This window comes from Xiphophorus hellerii, chromosome 22 (assembly GCF_003331165.1).
Source record: "Xiphophorus hellerii strain 12219 chromosome 22, Xiphophorus_hellerii-4.1, whole genome shotgun sequence".
NCBI classification, from domain to species: Eukaryota; Metazoa; Chordata; class Actinopteri; order Cyprinodontiformes; family Poeciliidae; genus Xiphophorus; species Xiphophorus hellerii.
The window spans coordinates 31,061,344-31,086,183 of record NC_045693.1 but is presented as its reverse complement, the minus strand read 5'-3'; the positions used below and the strand labels follow the sequence as shown (position 1 = coordinate 31,086,183).

The following is a 24,840-nucleotide window of genomic DNA, read 5'->3' as shown; positions in this document are numbered from 1 at the left end:
TTTTTTGTAACGAGTAACTAAACCACACATTGAAAATGTATCGGAGTAAAAGTACGCAATTAAGGTCGGAAATATAGTGAAGTAAAAGTGAAAGTCATCAAAAATTTTCATACTCGAGGAAAGTATGAAGTACTCCAAAATATACTTAAGTAAAGTAGTGAAGTATTTTTACTTCGTTACTATACAACACTGCTGAAAACTGCATTTTCTGAGAGGAAAGCTGTTTGTATGACATCAGTTAACAATGGATTAAACTCACAAGAACTCAAATACATAAAAGGAAATTCATGACTTTGGTTTTCACTGTCTGTAATTCTGCAAAGATTTATTTTAACTTTTGGGAGAACTTTCTATTGTCTTTAGTTCTTCAGCCAAAATAAAATCTGATTTTCAGCTCCAGATTTTAAATAGCATAATAAATGTAGATCACTGTCTGCTCATGCATTTTTTCTGTTAAGATGTTTGTTATCAGAAATTTTCACACCCTAAAACATTCCCTTGGTTTTCTGTTGTCATTGCTAACATTAGCAATTACTGACATTGTTTTATCTCAAAACTCAGATAAATAAAGGAGACCATCTGTTTTTAACTGCTTGTTTATTTTTATGTCTTAATATTTTGACTGAACTCAAATCAAATACAAACATTCACTTAAAGAAACTGTAATTATGAGATTGTTTACTCACAACTTATCTTACGAAGATTTCCAGGTTGTTGAAGCGGTTTTTAGAAAGCCTCATATACGGATGTTTTCAAATGAAATGTGCAATAAGGAAATAATGATAAACCTCCCCCTCCCACTGTCACTCTCACACACACACACACACGCACACACACCCCCACACACACACATGCATCCTCCATGATACATAGCAAAAAGAAACATTATAGAGCAGTACATATATCTCTAATTAATTAGGTTTTTTTATTAATTATTTTTTGCATTTCTTTTCAAAAGGATAAACCTAAACTCTGAACTAACTGTTTACAGATTTCTGAGACAAAAATCATTTCATGTATGGAAGTATTGACTCTTAATCCACATGTTGTGCATTGAACCACTATTATTATTATTATTATTATTATTATTATTATTATTATTGTTGTTGTTGTTGTTATTATTGTTATTATTAAAAATATATATATATATTTTACGACTGAATTTATTTCCACTACAATGTGGCATAGATGCAGAGGCAGAAAGTTTAGATAATTGATAATATAAAAACAGATAAATGGAAAGTAAATTACTAGCAAATGCCAGCATGTTAACAGATTATGTTATCTTGTGAATATGGGTAAAATAATCTGGAATCATGTATTTCATAAGTGCACTCATTATCTGCTGCTGACATTTCCTTCAGTTTTCCATCCTGCAGCTGCAGAAATACACCAGGAGTTTTTTCATGGAGTCTTTTCACATGGAAACTGACAGAATTAAATCCAACCTACAATGATTTATAGATTATGGACTGGACAGTCTGGACACTCAGAAACAAATTTTCACAAACTTAAATATGCTCATATTAATTTGTCTTGTTCTGAGAAATGTTTATCTCTCTAACTTCCACACCTCAGTGTGGTGAAGTGAGTGGCAGGAAGTCGAGTTAATCATCAAAATGCAAAGACGACATTTTGAAGTTGAAGTTAATGATGTGTCTTTATTATTACATTGTGCTTCTTTTTATGTAAGCAGCTTAGTCAGTAAAACATGATGTATGACTGCATTGCATCTTATTTGTGTCCAAAACCTGATGGAAAAAGCAGATTTGTTTGTTCACAAATTTCTAAAGTTTAAGCTTCTCCCAGTAAATGTAATGTGAAAAATAAAAGTAGAGTGAGACCTAAAATGGAGGCAAAAACAAACAGTTTACTGAACCTGAATAACTGAATCAACATAAAGTTCAAACAGGTTGAAACTGATCTTTATTTATACAGAGCTAAAATGAATTCAAAAGTATTTCATGAAAATAAACTTCAGCTAACTTAAATGTAACATCGTTGATTTACATTTCATTTCAGCTTCAGTGGAGCTGTAAGATGCTTTCTGCTCTTAATGTACAACTAAATTATCAAATTAAAAAAAGAAATAAATCACAGACTGAAAAAACTTAATGTTGCTGTTAATTTTTTCCGAACGCAATTAGATTTTCAATTCAATACAATTAGGTTGATTTGACAGGAACAGACACAAATTTACATAAATAAACCAAATAAAAAAGCAATTCTATCATGTGTCATTGTACTTATAGCTAAGCTAATTTGCAGCATTTTGTTTAGCGCACTTAAAACAAAACTAAAACATCTTAAAAACAAAGTTTTAAGCTATTGTCAAAGCTTAAAATAGATTTAGGTTCCATTGACTAAATAATAATTTCTCCTGCCTTAACAAACTGATCAGATCATAATTCACAACAGTAATTTTAGTTACAACAAAACTAAAAATGTATTTACAATTTATCAGCTAATCGTTACAATTTCAGAAACTTTAGAAGATATTTCTGCACCGATGCTAAAAGAAGCAAAGCAATTTTTTTTTCTTTTAAATCACAATATGATGTGTACAGTGTAAATGTTTTAAAACAAAAAAAGTAAATGGAAAAAAAACACAGAATTACTAATCTGTGTTTTTAGCAATAAGTTCACAAAGTGCCTCAGTAAGGCAGCAGCCTCTGAAACACAACAAGAAAAACTCAGAACCAAATATTTATAAGAAGCAAAAACAAATAATTGAAATATTTAATATAAATCATTTGGCTGCAAATAAAACCAAAACATTTTTATGGAAGTAAATATACACATATAGTTCTGGTTCCAGAAACTGCAATTCAACCTTTGAATTTTTGGGATCAATGTTTCTTTAACCTGAAATAAAGGCCTATTTGTCATATATTTGCTTTTGTTTTTTGTTTCTCTTCCCTACTTGATTCAGTCAAACTGATGAGCTGCTGCTGTCATTTGCTGCAGCTGTTTCCTTCCTGCAGCAGCAGAGACGCATCAGGAGCTTAATGAAAGGCCCTTTGGACATGAAAGCAAACAGAATCAAGTCCATGACAGGACCGTGGAGACTCAAAGTGAAAATGATGTCTCTGACCAATGATGTGTCCATTTGCCTGTAATATTTATATTTATTCTGATATAAATATAAGCATAAATAAAAAAAATAAGCAACTGTTGGTAAAATAGTCACTATGTGATTAACCAGCAACAGAACTAAAATTCCTATGTTTCTGCATTTTTCTTTGACGGGCATCGAGGAAGCTTTACACAGTGACTTAAGAGTCACAGCAAGAAGGATGATGGTTACCAGGGTAGCAAGGAGCAAAAGACAGATCTGGAGTAAATTGGGATAAAAAGCGAATGAAAGAAAGACGATGACACCAGAAAAAATCCATCCGCAAACACTGACAGTCACTAAACCTTTCCACTGTCTCATGAAATGACACTGTGGCTTGGATATGTAAAGGAACCTGAAAGAGAAGACAAAAGGAAGACCTTAGCATCAGTACACAGACATATTTACACAAAGCATCTTCCATATTAATATATCTGATTCATTACAGTCTAAACAGCCTAAAATATGAGTTAGTACCTTTCCAGAGCAAAGACCATCCTGAAGGAAAAACTGGCCATTCCACTACAGCTGTAGTTAATAAAAAATTTAGAAAGTCTGTTGGAACCAAATCTGTTTATATGCACAATTGAAGTGATGATCTGGATCAGATTGGAAACGAGGAGGTTCATGTAGTAGGTAACTGGAATGTGATCCAAACGGACCTGCAGGAAACATTCAATCAGAACCCAGTTAATGGTTTCACACACATAAAACCAGCAATGAACTGTTGTGGTGTCTTAAAGAAGCATAAATACTTATATTTATCTTGCTGTAAATGAGATTGATAAACCTGCTGTTACCTCTGACTACTCTAGTTTATTTTGCTATTTGTTATAATAACATCAGGGACAATAAGAGATTTTTCATTCAGCCCATAAAATAATTTTTTTATAAAGAGATAAAAAGGTTTGCGACACTCATCTGTTTATATTTTAATGTTGGGAATGCTTCGGAGAACATGGTGATATTAGGCAGATAAACATCATAAAAAACTTTACTTTTACCAATACTACAATCTGGATGAAATAACATCAAATACGGTTAAGGTTGAAATGTACTTACTGTACAGCACAAAGCGATGACCAAAAAGGTGAAGGGTAAACACACATGAATGTTGATCCAAATCATCACATCCATATAATCTGGATCAGCTGTAAAATCCTCATATGGATCATTTAATCCTAATCTTGGAAAGGACTTCATTTCTTCCAAACGTTGTTGATTTTAGACACCCTACCTGTGAAAACATTTTATTTTTAAATTCTGGTCTTTGATCAACAAAAAGCTAATAAACTGGTCATACTGGCCTGGAGTGATTTGGACCAATCAATGTTACAGTTCAAATAAACTGGAAAGCATTTAAATACTTTTGATCTGTGTTGATTATTTTTTAATGAGTTTGAAATGGTCGTTTCCAACCAGCTTCATTTTTTATATGCTCCAAACATATAAATAAATCTGAGAATCTTTCTCTCAAAACTAAAATGATGCTTACTTCAGAGTAATCTTTCTGTTTTGAAATAAAAAGGTTTTTTACTCACAGCTGTTCCTCAGTCCTCCAGCTCAGCTCATTGGTTTAAATCAGCCTCCGTCTTCAGAGGTTTTCATAGCAGGTCTTCAATGAGGAAACTGATTCGATGTGGATTGTTCACCCCGCCTACCGCTGCTAGCAGAGAGTAAAAAGTATTTATCTTCTGTATTTAAAAGAGCGAGGATGATTATTATTTATTTCTTTGTTTAATAATTTACTTAATTTCAGCAGATATATCGTTCAGGCACTGAAACCCAGAACCCAGCGGTGCCGACTCCTCCCACTGTGCAAACCAAGCCCGGTACCGAGCCGTGTTTTCAGTCCTGGACCTGTCCACCAACCAACCGCACTAAAACCGCCCGGCACCAAGCAGCACCGACCCTACAGAGCTCCCAACCAGCAGGGCCCAGTTTGGGTTCAGGTGTGCAGCACCCCACTGTTGTGTGAGACTTTCACTGACTTCCAACATGAGATAATTATATCAAAGATTACTGAGGACCGTTTCTCAGCTGCTAAATTCACTCAGAACCCATCAGAAAACAAAAGTATCTAACTGACCCGGATCCATTTCCTTTATTTTATAGACATGATTCTGTTTGTTTTCAAGTGGAAGAGTTTCAGGACAAGACACTAACATGTCTTCACTGCTGCAGGTTTGAAATCCGGCTAGAAATAACAGCAGCAGATCATCAGAGTGATTGTAGCTCTGCAGTGTTTTTATTTCTCTATATGAGGCGTCACTATGATAAGTGACACATAAGTAATAAGTGATCAGGTTTAAGTGCAATTTATTAAAAGTATAAAAACAAGTACAAGAGGACTGACGTGTCAACTAAAAGTTTCAGAGTTCAACTCCAACCACATGAATTCATCCTGCACCATGAAGTTTCTCTCTCTGCTCTCAGAGCTTCGCTGTGGTGAGGTGAGCAGCAGGAAGAGTAGATAAGAGAAAACTCAAACCAGCAAACATTAAAGACATTTATCTTCAGGTTTATCAGGCTCTTTAGCGTTATGCATTTCACATGTTCATAAATAAATGCAATGCAAATGAATGTCTCAGGTTTGTCCTTTCTGTCAAAACTAAGCTTTTCTCAGCTTAGCTTTAGGATTCTGTGAGAATACTTCTCCAGATTTACTCGCATTTCCTTTGACTTTAAAGTCAAACTTCATGATATAATGTAAGCTGCTTTTGATGGTCATACGTAACAGAGGACCAGAAGTAATTTCCCATCTATACATTTTTGATCTTACAGTCATTTAATAAACAGGGGGCTAATATGTCAGATTAAAAGTGTAACTTTAAACAGATACTAAGTGTACCTCTCACTAAGCCCACATTTTTGTATTAAAAATATAATTAGTCTAATATGATATTCTAATAATTCTTACATTTTTTGTCTTAAAGTTCTAATCCTAGATTCTTTAAAAATTGTATTTAAAATTTTTTTATTTTTGTTTGCTGTGTTCTGTTTTATTTTTATTTTTTAACATTGACCTGCCAGTTAGACAAGAGATAGAAAAACCACTTGGCTGCAATCTCATGTATTTAAACATAAATATTAATTCATATATGTTGTCCCAGTTTTTAAAAAAACTGAACATAACCAAATTAATGTTAATGATAAACTGTAACAACTAAACTAACTACATAACATGAATGCATAGATAAAAGAATAGTTCAGACAACATTATTATTTTAACATTTTAACATCCTTTTATTTTAATATAAGTTTATGAAGTGCACATTTTTGCTTTGTAGCAAGAAAGTTGTGGGTTGAACTCTCAGCCTGCAGACTTTCTGCACAGAGCTGGCATGTTTCCCCTGTGCCTCTGTGTCCTCACTGGGTACTCCGCCTCGCTCCCACAGTCCAAAAACATGATTGTCAGGTTAACTGATCAATCAAAGAAGCATTAATCTATGAGTACTTTATATGTTACAGAACAATGAAGCAGTAATAACAGGACTAACTCCTTCAGTTTCTTCAGTCTCAGCAATAGATCCTGAAGTTATCGGCATTTTTTTCACAGGAGAGAATCCAGAAACCTAACAGATCTGTTTCTCTTCCTACCTTTAGTTTCAAAGTGGTCTGAGAGTGAAGAGTGAAGAGCTACAGTATATAGACCCATAAGCTCTTCCATATTAAGGGCTTTGTATGTAAGAATAAGAATTTAAACTTGTGGCCTGGATTAAACCGGGAGCCAGCGAAGGAAAGCTAAAATTAAAGAAGAAATATCATTTATTTTTGATTGACATCCAAGCTCCCATTGTAGTATTTTGGATAAGCAAAATGCATTTAACATTTTTCTCATTCCAGTTTTGAAGTAACAAGTACTTAGTCTTTTTCATCATCCTGGTGGGACATAATATCTTATTTTGCCTGTAAGTCAAAGAGTTTCTGCAGCTCAACACACAATCACAATCCATACAAAATGAAATAAACAAACATCTCAACAGTGCAAGATTTATTTTCATGAAGCACAGAAAAAAATCTACCAAACACACATTTCTTTACTTTTTGTGCTAAGTTTAAATCAGTTAAGCATATTGATATAAAGTTGCAATACTTGTGTTTGGTGGAAGACTTGAAAAGTGAAATAATGTAGAGTCATAAACTCTTGATGTGTTTCATCTGCTACAACTGTGGCAGCTGAAACACATCAACAGCTTGTCAACTAATCCTTTACACATGAAAACGAACAGAATCAAATCCATGAAGGGACTGAAGAGAAACAAGATCAGTGAGCTGTGAAATTTCACATAATATGCTACATGGAAATATGAATTAATATAACACACACTCAGCGGGAGGATCATGTATATGTGAACAATCAGCAACAGAATCAAAGTTGCCACAATCCTACATTTTTCTTCTGTGGTTAGGGAAGTGGCTGCAGGCAGGAATTTTGGGGTTCGAGCCACACAGAAGAAGAAGACAGGAGTTGGGATCAAGGGAAACACCACAAAGAATATATACTGTGAATACATCATGAAAAGAGGAAAAAGAAAAACCGCAAACAGCCAGATCAAAACACAGAATATCACGTAACCTTTGGTCTGTCTGATGAAAAGCAGCTGTGGCCAGGAGATCCTGAAATACCTGAAACAGAGAGACGTCGTTCAGACTGCTGCATAGAAACGTAACCCTGTCTTATTAAACACAAAGGCAGGTGTTTTGGTACCTTTCCAGAGCAATGACTGTCCTGAAACAAATACTGGCCAAAGCGCCACAGCCGACGACAACGTAGCAGATTAGATGGAAATTATTTTCATTCATCTTCACCATTAAAATAACCAAACCACCGAGTTGGATCAGGTTGGAGACGAGAAGGTTCATGTAGAAGGTGACAGGAAAACCATCCAATCTGACCTGCAGGAATCATAAGAATGAACATGAATGCTAACATAATAATAATAATAATAATAATAATAATAATAATAATAATAATAATGTTCACTAAATGCCATAAATATCTCAATAATATTTCTGTGAACTGAGGGGCTACTGATCAGCATCATGGAAACAGTTTCTAAATATTTATGTTCATTGAGCTGTGAGATGAAAATAGTTTGAAATCATCTCAAATTAAAAAAATAGTCATGTTAACCTAATAATATTTTCTCTCTTCTGAAAAGGACTTTCCTCCTGCAGTAATTAGGGGAAATAATTTTCCATACATTTGTCTGAAATAATTACAGAAAATAGAGTTTCTCCTCACATTCAGACATATTTATTCATTTCATTTCATTTCACTACTGTGAAAACTACTAGTAGTACTATTACTACTATTACTTATTACATTTCTACTAACAATGATGATAATATTTCTCTTTTATGCTAGTTTAGGACTCAAACATAAACATGAGATAATAATAGCATTTACTTACTACACAACCCAGAGCAAAAACTATCAAGGTGAATGGGATGCAGACACGGATGTTCATCCAAATCATCACGTAAACAAAATCTGAAGAATCCATTTCTTGTTCTGTGATGTTCAACTGAGATGAAGTTCTGTGAGAATAAAATGAAAATAGTTTGTAATGCACATCATACACACAATGTAACAAAAACTATAATACTCAAAAAGTCATCGAAGGATAACAACTAACTGTAATTTATAAGCCGGCTGTGTTTAGTGAGCACTAGACTCTTTAAATACTTTTCCAACATACCAGCTCACTATCTTTCATATATAAAATTCATTTTCTCAGTAGCGTGTTTTTAAAGGGATAATTACATTTTATTTTGATTTTCAGTATTTTATTGATAACAAAATCAATAATGTAGTTTAATAAAAGCTGTTGAATGTTTGTTGTATGCTTTAGCTACGTTTTCTCATTGAATATCGAAAAAATAATAAAACAAACTTTTCTCTATTTTTTAATAATTTTCATTAAGAAATTAATAATCCAGGTTGTAGGAAAACTGTTCAGTGGGTGGCTGTGTACTTCAGTTCTTTCCATTCTACACAAACATTTTCATTAGAATTGTTTTATTATTATTATTTAACAGGATGTTTTTGAATAAAATATTCTGAAATTTAACTCAGAACTGTGTTATTCTGGACTCCTTCCAGCTCAACACTGCAGGTTTGGAAATCCCGATTTTTGCCTCTAGACACTTTTAGAATAAATTTGCTGTAAAGCAGAGTTATACTTCATAGGTTATCCACTAAGTGATAAACACCTGGACACAAAGAGAACAAATCCAAAGCATTGCAGTTCTCACTTTTCTAACCAAAAACATTTTTAATCTAACTCATGCATTCCTGACATTAAATTTCATAATTTTATTCTAAACTCACTAATTTATTATCTGATTAATTGTAAAAACCTAAACTTGTATATTTTGTATGCAAAATTTAATACCAACCTTAAATAGAAATGGAGAGAAACAGTCGAGGTGTGAAAGCAGCTTAAAACCCGGAGTTTGTACCAAACTTTGTAACAAACCACTTCTGCGTTGGAAAGTGGTTTTCTCTCTAATCTCACACCGTCTGTGTGTCGAGGAGAGAAAGTTGCCTTCAAAATGTAACGATACAAAATTTCCAGACATGATGTCAAGCAAACTTATGTCTTTTTAAGTTAATGATTTCTCTGCAGTATGAAGAATGGATTCTTTGCATTCTACAACATACAAGTTCTGGCTAATATTGATTTGCATGAACTTCATTTATGTCAGTGTCCAAATATCTAATTTTGTCTGTTTTAATCAAAAGAAAAAAAAATGTTGTGTTTTACGGTAAAGTTGGTTTTATTTTTTGTGTAGTGGTGCAAGATTAGTTTGTTTTTAATCTAAAGCTGAGTTAAAAGTATGAATAAATAAAAATAAGTAAACAAAAAGTTTAAGAAAACTTATTGAACTTTATTAACACAATTTGATGCACAAGCCTGAAAGAAAACAATAAACAACAGTATCACATAAAGTCACAAATTTTTTGCAATAATTTGAAACACATGGACAGTAACTCATATTTAACCTTGGATAATTATAGTTTACCTTTTATTTGCAATGCTCCACTAGAAAAGAAAAAATTGTCATTTATTTGAGTTCAGATTAATTTAATTTTGTCTTTCTTCATACAGACTATTTCATCACATGAGTATGTTTATAAAGTTGTAAACATCAAACAAATATCACACAAAATGGAAGGAAAAATAAAATCAAAATTTAAATAGACCAAACAAACAAATTCTGAAGAATATAGCATCCATGTTAAACAGCATATTTTACAAAGTTACACTGAAGTAAAAAACAAATACAGTGAAAACAGTTAATATCAAATAAAAAACAGAACAATTAAACTACAAAACCTATTATAACTCATATAAAATTGATTTCTTCTATCAAATCTAAATTCTCCTGAATTTTCCAAACATCTTTTTATTTCTAGTGTCTGGATTCTCCTTCTGAGCAAAACAACAAAAACACCTGAACAGGATTTAACCTTTGAGCTGCTGAGGCTGAAGGATCCCTGATCAATTCATCTCTGACTGATCCAATCAGTTTAGTTCACCACCTGGGAGCTTTGGAGATATTTTTCTCTTCCTCTTGTGTTTGATGGATAACTTATGTTCCCCCAGGAAGAAGAAAATCATTTTTGACTAAAACCTTCTTCTAAAGTTTACATTAGAAAAAAATCATTCCAGTTATATAAATGTCTGAGGGTATCAGTAATTGTGGCCCAAGTTATGTTCATTAAAACAGTTATATTTTAAAGTGGGACTCTTTTTCTCATAAAATAAACATTCTCAGACTGAAGGCAGTTTTTGGGGGGATCAGTTTATTTAATCATATTTCATAGCAACTGGAATTAGATTTTTGGTCTTTTGTGATTCTTGTGACTGTCAGCTTCTATATGAACCAAATTACAGAATCTACTAACATCTGCAAGCTATGGTATCTTTGGTGTTTCAGTATGTTTATCATCATATATTTCTACTAAATGTATGTATTTTGTTATTTTCATACCCTTCCTCTGTCCTTAGTCTCTGTCTCTGAGCCCAGTTATAATCTGTACTATAATCCAACAGCTGATCTGCTGCTGTCGTTCTCTGCAGGATTCCTCTTCCTGCAGCAGCAGAGACGCATCAGCAGCCTGATAAAAGGCCCTTTGGACATAAAACCCAGCAAAAGAAAATCTATTACAGGGCAGTGCAGACTCAAGGTAAAAAATAGCTTCATGTTGAAATCACGGAAATCTGGAATGATTGAAAAATCAATCATGGGGAGAATTAAAAAAATGTAATTAACCAGCAACAGAACTAATGCTCCAACAACTCTGTACTTTTCTTCAGCCGATTCTGAGGTGGCGACAAAGAGAGATTTGAGAGTTACAGCTAGACAGATGATGAACATGCTGGCAGTGAAGACAACAGATATTATTCCTGTATAATAGGGGGAAGAGATTAAAATAGCAAAAAGAACAATACAAATAATCCAGGCCAAAACACAGACTGTTATAAAGCCTTTTGTCTTTCTTATGAAGTGAAACTGTGGCCTGTAGAGGAAAAGAAACCTGAAAAAAGACAGAAACATCAGAAACATAATGTTCTTCAGACTGAAATCAGACTAATACTAGGAATGAAAGATGTGTTGATACCTTTCTACTGCAAAAATCATCTTGAAGCAAGCGCTGGCCACCCCAAAGCACAAGTAGGGTGGCCAGTGATGTACGAGGGTATAATCGTATTTAGAAGGACTAAATGCATTATCAGAGATCAGAGTGATGATCAGGATCAAATTGGATATGAGGAGGTTTATGTAGTAGGAGACAGGAATGTGATCCAGTCGGACCTGCAGGAGACAGTCATAAAGAATCATATTAGTGTTAAAAGATGAAACCAAAAAACTCTTATTTTATGAATCCACTCTGTGACGGCTGAAGGATGTAACAACTTAAACTCAGCAGGAACTTAACTATTAAATTATAAATTACCAGATTCTGTAAAACCTCTACTTGTTAAAATTTACAATTCCACAGTGGGAGAAACCAATATTTGATATAAAATATTTAGATATAAAGTTTTTTCACTTACAGAGAAATTATGTTTCTATTTTTACCATCGACTGAAAACTGATAAACATATTTCATACATTTATCCAATTTTTTTCTTTCAGTTTGATTGTTGCTCAGACAGCAAAACACACACACACCCACACACACACACACACACACACTCTAGCAACACAGAGTGAACCTAAACAAGCTAAAAATATTTAAATGTCTTCATAAAGCAATCAGAAAAAAGAGTTCATCAAACTTAGCACTCAGACTTAGAAGTGCCATGCAAAGGAAAATAATAAAAAATGATTTTTAATAGCTTTTCCTTCAAAGAAAAAAGCAAAATACACAACAATAAAGTACCAACTTCATTGAATTGTATATTAACATATAATGACATAGAAATCAACACCTTTCAGTGGTCAAAGTATTACATTAATCAAATAATAATCACAAAATCAAGTGACAGAAACATTCGCTATAAGCAAAGCATCTTATTCTTCTTTGTATTTTCTGAATACTAACATAGTTTATTACTAATAATTATTTGATGGTAATGATAATAGTTGGTATTTACGTACCATAAAACACAGAGGAATTACCAGAAAGGTGAGAGGAAAGCAGAGATGGATGTTGATCCACACGATTATCCCAAAATAGTCTGATGGAAAGAACATTTCTTCTTTTGATATAATCATTTCGCCTTTGGAGAAATTCCTGTCAGGAGAAAATTAAAGTTTACTTTAAAACCCAAATGCTTCAAATTAATTAGAACAGTGCAGCCTGGGCTCCATTTACGTTTTTGTGAGACACTTAATTGAAGAATAGCATAATTTTTTTCCTAGATGAAGCTACATAAAGTTTTCTTCTTCTATCAACCTTTTTTTTGTTTGGTAATAAGTTATTATTTAGTAATTATTACCAGATACATCCTGTGACTTTCACTGAAAAGCAAGTTTCGGTCAACAATTAGATTAACTTACAGATCCCTTTTCTACAGAACTCAAACTACTTTGTTATAGTTATTAAAAAATTGTGTTCAATTCATTGTTGTGAACAATTAAAATGAATAAAGAAGAAAATATATTTTTGTAATGTAAATAAAAATTAAATACAGTAAATCTGTACCCAGCAAAGCACAAACATCAACAAACTTTATGCTCATATAACAAACATATTATTTAATCTTTTAGAAGAAAATTATCCTTAGAATACTGTAAAATTTCACAAAAAAACTAAAAAGATTTTGTTATGAAAGTCAATAGGACATTTCTGTTTTGATAATTATATGGCAGTTTACTCACAAATGTCGCAGCGTCGCAGTTGTTCAAATCAGAAATCTCACATCTGGATGTTTTCAAAGTAAACCTGCAGCAGGTTACAGTTTTTTTCAGGTTACCTCCCCAAATGATGCAACTTGTCACACATTTTTCACCACAGCAGTTATCATTTCTTCAGCTCTTCTTAAAGGTTTTCCATGCAACAGCTGGAAGGAACTTCTGTGCATTTTCCACAAAAACTAAAATTATTGGATCATCAAATTTTAATGTGCAATTTTTTTCCAAACAAAAAGCACCATAAGCATGAAAGCAGTCTGATATTTCCACCAACCACAGACTTCAAACTAAGATCTGAATTTCTGACAGTAAAGGTTTCCTGCAGTGAGAAGCAGCCATCTTTGGTGTGGTGAGATCAGTTCAGTGGCATGAAGCTGAGATAAAAATCTAAATGAACTAAAATATTTGTTCACGTCTAGTAGACAGGGTTGTGAGTGACAGACCAAACTCAGTGAAGCCTAAGATGGCCGCTGGTGTTGCAGATTAAAGTGTTTTCATGTTGAATGATGCCCAATATCCGGTTGGCTCAGTTTTTGCATCTAACTGCTGCAGATATAACCAGCTGTCCAGCTGATGTGGATGTAAAATACTAATAACAGAAGGTACAACAAACTAAATAAAACTATGAAGAACATTTGATTTGAAACAATGTCTCATTGGAACAAAGGAGCGATGGTTCAATCATCAGGCCAGATGTTGTATAACTCATCTTGAAGCACCAGATTAACTCACTGACAGCAGGACTGTCTGAAATTTTTCTCTAACTTTGCATTTTGTCTGGACTTTTATCTGAGATCTGTCTGACACAGTACATTTATTTCACTTTTGGATTTCATTTTCAACTGGAACAGTATTTATAAAATGTATTCACTCTCCTGGATGTTATGCTATTTTATTCCTATTACAAATCAATAAAAATCAAAACAATTTGGCTTTTTTGTCTATAAAAATACTAACATCAACATGAAAACTGATTTCTACACAATAGTGACGATGAACCCAAAATGTTGGCTTCAGTTATTTTCACTCAATCAAGAAGTTTGTTTCTGATTAAAAAATAACAAAAACAAAGATTTTTTAAAACAAAATGAATCAATGTAAAAGAATGATTACCACTTAATATGTATATGGACTTAATTAAAAGAATTTTAAAAACATTATTTGTACCTTTCTGAATACTATTTTAAAAAATCTTTCTTGGCATGGCACCAATCAAATCCTATTTATTGGAAAACCTTTTGCATGATTCTGTGAGTATTTTCACGATTTAGCATTTGTGATGAGCTCTAATTCTCTGGGACTAGGAGGCCTCCCTGCCATCACCCTAATGTTTACCTACATCTTTATCTAATAAACAACTTCTTTAAAATTTAATCTGCCAAGAGTTTCAGTAGTTTGACTTAATTTTATGAGACTTTAATTCAGCAAAAAATAAATAGTCAGACTTGAAATGCTTCTCTGACTCCAGTGGTCAGAAATTCAGAAGTATCAAATATATTTAAGGTTGAGGAAATATTGACTTAAACAAATTAACTTTTGGAACAACAAAAAGATCAATGAATAACTACTCTTAGTGTTACATGGTGGGAAAGTATCTGCAGCTCTCTAAATATAAAGGACAACAAAGAAATTAGAAAACTGAAAACATTTGTGAAACTTTGTAAAATGTGTAATTTAGTGATTGTTATAACTACTAACTACATGTTTGTAATTCATGAACAGTAGTTTGTTAGGCAGTCATTGATCTCCTCGTCTCTTTTGGATCATCTGACAAAACAAATCCTGATTCTCAAAAACCTGCTTGGTCCAGATGGCATGTATGCAAAGAAATATGCTGCTATGCAAAGTGTGTGATGATAAACCTCCACTGGAAACATGGCACTGACTGATAACTTCATTATTAATACCACCTAATAATAACACAATCTGCTCATGATTGCGTTATTTAGATTAGATTGACTTTCAGTGCAACGCTTCAGATGTTAAAACCAGAATAATCATTAGTGATACAGGAGTATAATTTTATACACATTTTTTAACTGTGGATAAACATCCTACAAGTGTGAAAGTAGTGATGTGATGAAACTAAAAGTTTCACACAAATGAAACTATTCCAACCACATCATGTTTTCTACTCTGTGAAGGTTTTTTGCTCTCAAAGCTTTGCTGTTGTGAGGTGAGAAGCAGGAAGTTTAGACACTGATAAAAAACCAGAAAACTACCAGAAGACATTTTAAGAAAATGTACATCAACCTTCAGGTTGAGAAGCTACATAATCTGCTGACAGGCATTTACTTTTACTGGGTGATTAGATAGTTTTAGGCAGAAATATTTTGTACAGTTTGACAAATTATATTTATGCAATAATATTATGAAGAAATAATAACAATAGTACCAGGTATGTAGTTAGTCCTTTAATCATTACTAAAAGGGAACAAAGAACAAATTCAAAAGTACATTTTTTTCTGTATTTACTTGAAAATATAAAAAAAAACTAAATTAATAAACACACATTCTGAGTATATAATTTTGTATATAAAATATGCATAAAAACCAGTACAAACATTTTAATTGAAGAAAAATGGATCTATGTAAAAAGTAAAACAGAACATAAAAAACTGAAAATGGTAAATGGACTGCACTGGTATAGCGCTGCATCAAGTTCACACTACATTCAGTTTTTAAACATTTACACACACATTCAGACGCTAATCAGGTAAATAGCTATACAGTTTCTATATCACTTTATGCAGTTGTTTTGGTTAAAACAAAAAAGCATGCCTGCAATCTGCAATTTTTGCTTCTAATACAAGCTACACTGCATTTTTTCTGTATTTCTGACCTGCTTTTGCTACAGTCAAACTGACGATCTGCTGCCGTCAGTTCGCTCAACGTTTTCCCTCCTGCAGCAGCAGAAACATATCAGCAGCTTCTCAATGAGTCCTTTACACATCACCACAAACAACAGCAGGTCGATGAAATAACCGAGGAGAAACAAGGTCAAATAAATCTCTGGTATTTCAAATCTGTCTAAGTATGGCTCAAAACGATGGAAAACAAAAAATGAAATAACTATTGGGAAGACTGACACAGTGTAATGAATGAGCAACACAACTAAAATTCCTACAGTTCTGCGTTTTTCTTCAGCTGGCACTGACATGTTGCCACATATATATTTGAGGCTTACAACTAAGCAGGTAAGTAACACAGGGGCAGGCAGGAGGGCAAAAATGAGGTAGGATAATCCCTGTCTCAGTGAAATAAAAACAGGGACAAACACCAAACAAAACACCCAAACCAAAACACTGACTATCACAAAACCTTTAGTCTGCGTGATGCAGCTTGATGACGGGCAGGAGATGGAAAAACACCTGCAACAAAAGAAAGAAAAATATTGTAAATGTAAAAATAACCATGTAACTTGGACCGTATAAAGAGTTAAAGTATCCTTTTGCTATCAGAAGATATGTATTTGTACCTCTCCAGAGCAATCATCGTCCTGAAGCAAATACTGGCCAAAGTACAGCAGGCATAGATGATGACCGAAGGCTCCCAATAAAAAGGTAATTTTGGAGGAAGCCCAATCAGAATGATGAGCTGAATTAGATTAGAAAAGAGAAGGTTCAAGTAGTAGGAGACAGGAAAACCATCCAATCGCACCTGAAAACACAATGACAAAAGACAGAAACACTCTTTTAAATATGTTATATATTAAACTCAATAATGTGTCTGATTTAACTAATACTTTGGACCAGAAAAAAAATGTTTTTACTTACGACACAGCACAAAGTGATGAGCAGGAAAGTGAAGGGAAGACAGACACGGACGTCGATAGAAATAATCACATTGCGATACGTAGATGGGTCCATTTCTTGGGTTCTAAGGTGATAATTATTCACTTTTGAGAATATCTTGCTAGATAGAAATTAGAATTTCCATTACAAAACACTCTTCCTGGAAGGATCATCTGTGTCAAACAGGGGCATGTAAATGTTATTTAATATTATTTAGTGTTGTTTTCATTCAGTGTTGTACTTCAGAAATGGATTACAGGGCATACATTTTGAAATATCTGATTTTAAAATAAACTGACTTAAGAAATAGTAAACTGACTGAATTTGACATTTTTTCAACAAATATTTAGATTTTGGAGAAAGTTTACTCACGACTGTGCGTCTCAGAATATCTTCGAACTCAACATTTCAGTTGCAGAAATTAATCATTTCATGTTGCGAAGTTCTCAACCACAGTTGAACCACAGACACACACACACACACACACCCACACACACACGCACACCCACACACACCCCTCCCATTTTTAGCAGTCATGCTTCAAATGTATCACGCTATCAATCAAGCATATATTCTTAAAAAAGTGTGTTCTGTTTGTGTATCAGTGTGGTGAAATGAGTGGCACAAAGTTCATGTAACTATCGCAGCACCACACACATACACACACACACACGCACACACACGCACGCACATGCACACAGATGTGAAAGTACTGATACTTCTACTGGTCTCCTTAGTTTAGGCTTTTTGGGTTTTTTTAGAGTTTGTAGAACTCTCTCACAACAATTTTACCTTCTTCACCTTCCATTGAAGGACAAAGACCAAAAAATTTAATGTACCACAAATGGAAATAATCCTGATAATTCTAATTTAGCTGGTGAGAAACAGAAACAGTGAGAAAATAATGTTTGTCTTTTTATTCTGTGTATGTAAACATCTGGTTCCAGCTGTACTTACTGCAGGTAATACAGTAACTAGGCATCATGTGAACTTGCATCATCCCATTTAAAATTTTATTTCAGTAAATTATTTCAGTACATTCATCACCTTTGTTTGTAGCAGCTATTATACATACAATTTTTGATTTAAAAACAATCCAAGTCAAAGTCCTGCTGGCTGGATGTAGGAACGTCATTGAAAAACGAAGCGGTGAAGCGGCTGACACAGGTTCGAGTCCCGACCCCATGACCTTTGCTGCATGTTTTCCCCTGTCTGACAACTGCTAAATAAAAGCCTAAGATCTAAAAACAAAACAAAAACACAGGCTTACTAAAATGTTCTCACACCACTGAGCAAAAGAAATAATGAGAAAGGTATTATAAAGCACATATCATAACAAGAGTTTACAGGTTTATGCAGATCAGCATATTTTATGAAACAGTTACATTTAATATTTTTGTACAAAATAAACCACCAAACACATTTTTGTTTTTACAGTCTTAACATTTCTTAACTTCATTTTCAAACCCACCAATGGCCTCATGTCTCATGTTCATAAACTACTACTGTCACAATGATTCAGGTGTAGATTTCAAACAAACTTCTGTTCACCACATTGATCTGTCATAAAAGGAAAGCCAGTGGAGTGTGTTCAGTGTTTTAAGGACCCGGTTATTGTCACTCATACTTAGAAATGCTGATCAGGTAAAGCAATTCCTCCACAAATTAAATCAATTTGGTGCGTAAAAAAGTGGTTTATACGATGGAATGATTTTGTTTGAACATGGTTTGCATATATTTCTTCACATGTTTAATCTAATTTCTGTCTTTTTCTCTTATTTTTCTATTCCTCGTCCACTCTCATGTCTGTATTACGATTAAACTTATGCTGTTGTTACTTCCTGGTTCATGCAATGATTTCCTTCCCACAGCAACAAACACATCAGCATCGTGTCAATGGGGCCTTTACATAAAAAACAAACAGAATCAGATCCATTACAGGATTGAGGAGAAAGAGGATCAAGGATCTGTTATAATTCATATAGTATAAATAGAAATCTGGATTAATGAATTAACAAGTTATTGGGAGAATCATGATGCAGTAAGTCACCAGCAGCAGAAATAAACAGTTTATTTAAATGAAGACTGTTCGAGATCAGGTTTCTACAGCCTTAAAAAGTTCTTCTTTGAAAAGGCTGAACATTAAAGAAATACTTTATTATTTTCTTCAGAGGGGAAAAAGGTCCAAAACTTCCCACAGCTCTATGTTTTTCCTCAGCAGGTAATGATGTGGCTGCAGGGAGCAATTTGAGAGAGTTCGATAGAGACAGAAGATGAATGCTTGTTCCTTTACAGTAAGAAGAGCGAGGAGATGAATTACATCAGAGATAAGGAGGTTGATGTAACAGGTATGAGGAGCAAGATCCAGCTGCACCTGCAGGAAACATTCATTAACATTTACAATAATGAACAAACATGTCTGACTGATCAGTGTACAACCTGCTGCATTCTGGTGATGCAAAAATACACAAACGGAATAAAACCAGCTTTAACAAAAATTATTGTAAATCATATTTAATATGTGATTGAATATTTTATCTTCTTCTCTCTAAACAGAAGAAAACGCTGATTACTTTGAAAGAAATAAGTAAAAGATTGCATGAAGAATTAAGTGTACTATATTATAAATACATGCAACCACAGATCAGCAAGTCAAACATTTCCCGTCCCACAAAGCGACACGACGTTGTGCAACAGAGGAAATCAGGAAAAAAGCAAAATACTTTACAGACATACAACAAAAACAAAGAAGCAGCCGAAGCAACAGGGTTCATCAAGGCTCATTTCAAGCAAAATTAGGCCGTGTAAATCCAGATTAGTGTTTTCTGGAGACTAATCGGGCTGACAGTTGATTTAAATGAAGACTGTTTGAGATCAGGTTTCTACAGCCTTAAAAAGTTCCTCTTTGAAAAGGCTGAACATTAAAGAAATACTTTATTATTTTCTTCAGAGGGGAAAAAGATCCAAAAACATTTTTATCAAAGCAAAAAATACAATTAAATGTAAAATAAATGTTCATAATACTAACTATTAAACTGAAATGCAATGAAGTAAATGGTCTTGGTGCGACTTCACTGGCATATGTTATAGTGATTTTATTTTCTCTGTGGGCCTCCGAATAGTGTCATATTGGGGGCCGAATAAAATCGAGCAAAATCTTCGATTTAATGCTAAGAACTGATTAATCCACACCCTGCATGCTTTTGTTCCCACAACTTCACCTGCCACCACCAGCCTTGCCTGACGGTGGGGGCCTGAGGGAAGGAATCACACCCTCACTTCTGCCCCAGGGCAGCTATGGCTACAATGTAGCTCACCACCATCACCATATGAATGTGGGGGCCAACATTTAACATGAAGTTAATGATGCACCTTTACTTTTACTGTTCTGGTTCAGCTGTTTTAGAGAGCACAAAACTTCAACTGAAGTTTCAATAAATTTTCTTGACTGACATAAAAATAATAGGTGAACTTCCAACTTAAAGCTGTTTCTTAACTGAGGAACTTAAACTTATGTTGACACAAAATGCCTAAAATAAATAGAGTTCTGTTTATGCTTTAATCTGAAAAAACAAGTTGTTACTGTGCAGGGTGTCCACCTTGAAAAGTATGTATATTTCTTTGTTAAATGTTATTCCCTTAATAGAACTAAAGAAAGGCTTATTATTCCTGTTGAAGAATGGAAGATAATTTACTAAGCCTTAGCAATAAATTAGAAAACTTTTTACAAAGGGGAGTATAATTCAGTAATGAAAAACAGCAACTAATATCAGACATTTTTATTAAATAATTATTCCATCAAAACACAGAATTGTTCAGATGTGTTCACAGATGCATCAGGTTATGTAAAACATGCAATTGTAAAAATCTCTTCCAGTAGAGGGCACTCTTAGCTGCCAGGCTTTTTTTTCCCACTTTTTGTTAAATGCTATCAAATGTCTGGGTAAGGATCTAACTGCATCCAAAGCCTCTGTTACATACATAACTCTCTATTACATGTCTTTATGAATTATACACAAGTACATGTTTGAGTAAAACAACTTTTTCTACAGACATACTCACTTTTTACAATAACACCATTAAAAGCATCATGAATGACATGTTAAAGCTATTATATTTGGAGCAAAAGGGGCAGATTAGCAATATGGTGACAGAGTATGTCTCTGTTCTTCTGGAGGAAATAAATTAATGTTCATCTGATTGTAACACATTTAATACTTATCAAAGGAATCACGAGAATCACATGGAGAACATATAGATGAACTCATCTGATTTAACTTTATAAGGTTGTTTTCTGATCCAATATTCCCATGTTGGAGCATTTAGTTCCTTATCACAATACAAACAACCAACAGAAGCAACTCTGACAGAAATCTTATCCCTGGAGCCACATGTAGTCATTAAAAGTCTTAAATGTCTACAGGTCATCAGACTAGCAAATAAAATAAAATAAAATACAAATACAAATAAAGAAAGTACTGCTTACTGAGTTATTGTTAAGTCAGTTGCATTTGCTGGTATATTAGGAGAGGAAGATTTACATAAGTAGCTACAGGACATTTTCACATCTTATATTTGCTGCATAGGCAGATAAGCTAAAAAATAGAACTCAAAAGAAAGTTCATACAGGACATCAAACTGAAATTAAACGTTAAATGATAAAAATTAAAAAAAAGACTTCTGGCTACTTTATGATGTTGTAGAAGACTTTTAAAGTTCTGTTTTTTTAGTGGTCTATCTGTTTAAATACTGCCTCCTAACATGCTGTCAATCTCTAAATGTGTTCATCATCATTCCCCCTCGTAAATCCCCTCAATTACTCTATCTGAAGTGTGTTCCATGCTGCAGCAGCACAGATGTCCCAACAGCTTATCAATGGGACCTTTACACATGAACACAAACAGAACCAGGTCCACAAAAGGATTCAGTAAAAAAGAATAAACTATTACTTTGAAGTCAGACAGATAGAATAAAAAAGACCTGGTGACTAAAACAGACCAAACGTCTGTGGACAGGATCATCTCAGTGTAACTGACCACAAAGAAAACCAAAACCCCCACAACTCTGCGTTTCTCCTCTGTGGACACAGAGGCGGCAGCAGGAAACGATCTGATGCTCCGAGCGAGACAGAAAACCATGACGGGGACCGAGAGGATGGCCAGAGCAAAAACTACGAAAACAAAAATGGGTATAACATATTCATAGGCTCTCAGAAACGGTACAGCTGTAAAACAAACACTCCACACCATAAAGCAAATCAATGCAGAACTTATAGGTTGTCTGATGCACTGCCGCTTTGGAGGGACAATCACAAAATACCTGCAACAGGAGACAGAGAGACATTTATATCACTACACAGAAACTGTCCCTGCTTCAAAACACAGAGAAGCCACTGATACCTCTCCAGAGTGATGCAGACCCGGAAGCCCAGACTGGCCATCACACTGCAGTAATACACAGCCACAGACAAGACGGGGATCTCTCTGTCATCCTTTTGTGCCACCCAGACGATCATGGAGCCGAACTGGATCAGATTGGAGACCAGAAGGTTCATGTACTTGATGACAGGAAGGTTTTCCAGTCGTACCTGCAGGAGACCGGTTTTTCAAAGAATAAACAGTCTCATAAACATTATATCTCAATCATATATTCAAGTTGATATTACAAAAATAAATCGTTAAAAATATCGTACAGATCCTCAACAATTAATGGCACCGCATGTAGATATGTACAAAAAGCCTTGCAGCAGAATATTCCAACACTGTAAAACCTTTACACAACTCCAATTTTTAATTACTAAACATTTTTAGTTAGCCCATAATATGAATTTTAAAGAATCCCACTCAGATTTTTTTTTAATTAATCTACATTTTTCTTTTTGGGACATCATTAATATGTTCCAGAAAAACATATTTTAATTTTGTTATCTTGGAGTCACCAAGTTACTGGAACAAACATTTGTTTTGGAGTAATGTGAAAAAAAACCTCTGGTCTGCTATTATGAGGATTCTTAACCGGACCCATGTCCTCCGGTCACAACTTTCAGGATTTGTTGGACTGCATGATTTTATCAGCAATTCTTAGCCAAGGAAACTGTTTGTCAGTATGTTGGAAAAGCACCTCATGCTCATTGTAAAGTACAGAAGAAGATCTGTGATGCTGTGGGCCAGCTTCTCTTTCAAAAGTCCTTGAAACATTTTAGAGTTCATGGAATAATGAACTCTTTGTTAAAACAGGTTAATTTAGAGGATGTGTAGGCACACAGAAACAAAAAAGTTAGCTTAATTTTAAGGCAATATGAATGTGGATATGTACCGTGCAGCAGAGCCCGATGACCAGAACTGTGATAGGAAGGCAGACCCGAATGTTGAGCCACATGACCAGATAAACAACGTCAGCATGATCCATCTCCTGTGTTGGTTTCTGAGATCAGAACATGATACATCAACGATAAATGAACAGGAAGGATGAGAAACAAGTCACACATGTTTCTCACAGACATAAAACAAGATATTCAAAAATAAGCTTCAGATGTTGTTTGTGAACTAAAACTGGAAATGAAATAAGTTGAAAATGAACAAATTTTAGGATGAGATCTGATATAAACAATTTCAATAAAAAAGAGTGTAACATAATTCATATTCCACTAGTTCCAAATGTCTTCAGGAGACTCTGTCTCTTCCAGATTCTTAATTCACATGAATAATAAAACTTCTTTGAGTTCAAATGAATTAATGATAAATAAAAAACATTAAATGCTTCAGCAATACAAATAGTTAAAATAAAAGTTCTTGTTGATTGAAATTGGTGCTTCGTGATGCAATAATTGATTATTAAATCAGATGTTTCTGTTCATACTGATAGGTGGTATCTTGTGAATAATTTGTTTCAGTAGCAACAATTTGATATTTAGTATCATTTAATAGATGGGTGTGAAGGCAAGCAAGCAGGCTTAGGGAAGGAGACCGACAACAAGATGGGAGCTGTGGAGGAAGTATTCAAATTTATAATAATACATTTAAAAATAAGAATGCAAAGAGAGAACAAAGTAATTACATGTAAAGAAATGAACCAAAAAGGTGAAATAAATATTCAAAATACAAACAAATTAAAACCAGAACACAAACACTGTAGGATTGTGGAAGTTTTGGCTTTTAAATTCGGTGTTAACTGGCTTAAAATGTTAAAAACACATTTTACACTCAAGTTTCCTTAAAAAGGGTTCAAATACATCACTTATTTTTTCTTATTTATCATTTTGGGTTGCAGTCAGCAGAAAATGTCTCATAACTTACACATTATCACTTAAAAACAATCATTAACGTTGTTTTTAATCATTAATTGACACGATCAACCTTATATTTTCCAAGCAGTAAGTTCCTACCTCCACACAGACGTCTTCCTGCTTTGTTCTCCACTCACTAAATCTTGAGTTTTGCTGATTTATCTTATTTTATTTTTTTACCTAAAGTTGATTAGGTAATTAACAGCACCAGTCCACACTGGACACAGTATACATGTCAAAGTCAGTTTCAAACAGTTTTCCGCACCAAAAGG

At 33.9% G+C, this 24,840-nt stretch overlaps 1 protein-coding gene and 3 long non-coding RNA genes across 5 annotated transcripts; all 4 read right to left on the bottom strand.

Moving 5' to 3' along the window:
* Positions 1 to 1,907: 1,907 nt before the first annotated feature.
* LOC116712814 (uncharacterized) lies at positions 1,908 to 4,773 on the bottom strand. 2 transcript variants are annotated; one of them, XR_004337684.1, is made up of 4 exons: positions 4,657 to 4,773; positions 4,178 to 4,352; positions 3,593 to 3,643; positions 1,908 to 3,470 (listed from the first exon to the last, which is right to left on the bottom strand). It is a non-coding gene; the product is annotated as an uncharacterized LOC116712814 (long non-coding RNA). The 2 variants fall into 2 exon arrangements; XR_004337683.1 differs by lacking the exons at positions 1,908 to 3,470; positions 3,593 to 3,643 and adding an exon at positions 3,707 to 3,777.
* A 3,056-nt stretch (positions 4,774 to 7,829) lies between these two features.
* Positions 7,830 to 11,597, bottom strand: LOC116712742 (uncharacterized). Its single transcript, XR_004337654.1, has 4 exons — positions 11,120 to 11,597; positions 9,521 to 9,644; positions 8,533 to 8,659; positions 7,830 to 8,014 (listed from the first exon to the last, which is right to left on the bottom strand). It is a non-coding gene; the product is annotated as an uncharacterized LOC116712742 (long non-coding RNA).
* LOC116712741 (uncharacterized) lies at positions 11,597 to 13,739 on the bottom strand. Its single transcript, XR_004337653.1, has 4 exons — positions 13,457 to 13,739; positions 12,734 to 12,869; positions 11,751 to 11,944; positions 11,597 to 11,666 (listed from the first exon to the last, which is right to left on the bottom strand). It is a non-coding gene; the product is annotated as an uncharacterized LOC116712741 (long non-coding RNA).
* Positions 13,740 to 21,047: 7,308 nt separating this feature from the next.
* On the bottom strand, positions 21,048 to 24,840 carry LOC116712810 (uncharacterized). The gene is made up of 4 exons (XM_032552649.1): positions 24,668 to 24,840; positions 23,599 to 23,706; positions 22,683 to 22,870; positions 21,048 to 22,602 (listed from the first exon to the last, which is right to left on the bottom strand). The coding sequence occupies exons 2-4, from the start codon at positions 23,689 to 23,691 to the stop codon at positions 22,074 to 22,076; spliced, it is 810 nt and encodes a 269-aa protein (XP_032408540.1). The 5' UTR covers positions 23,692 to 23,706; positions 24,668 to 24,840; the 3' UTR covers positions 21,048 to 22,073.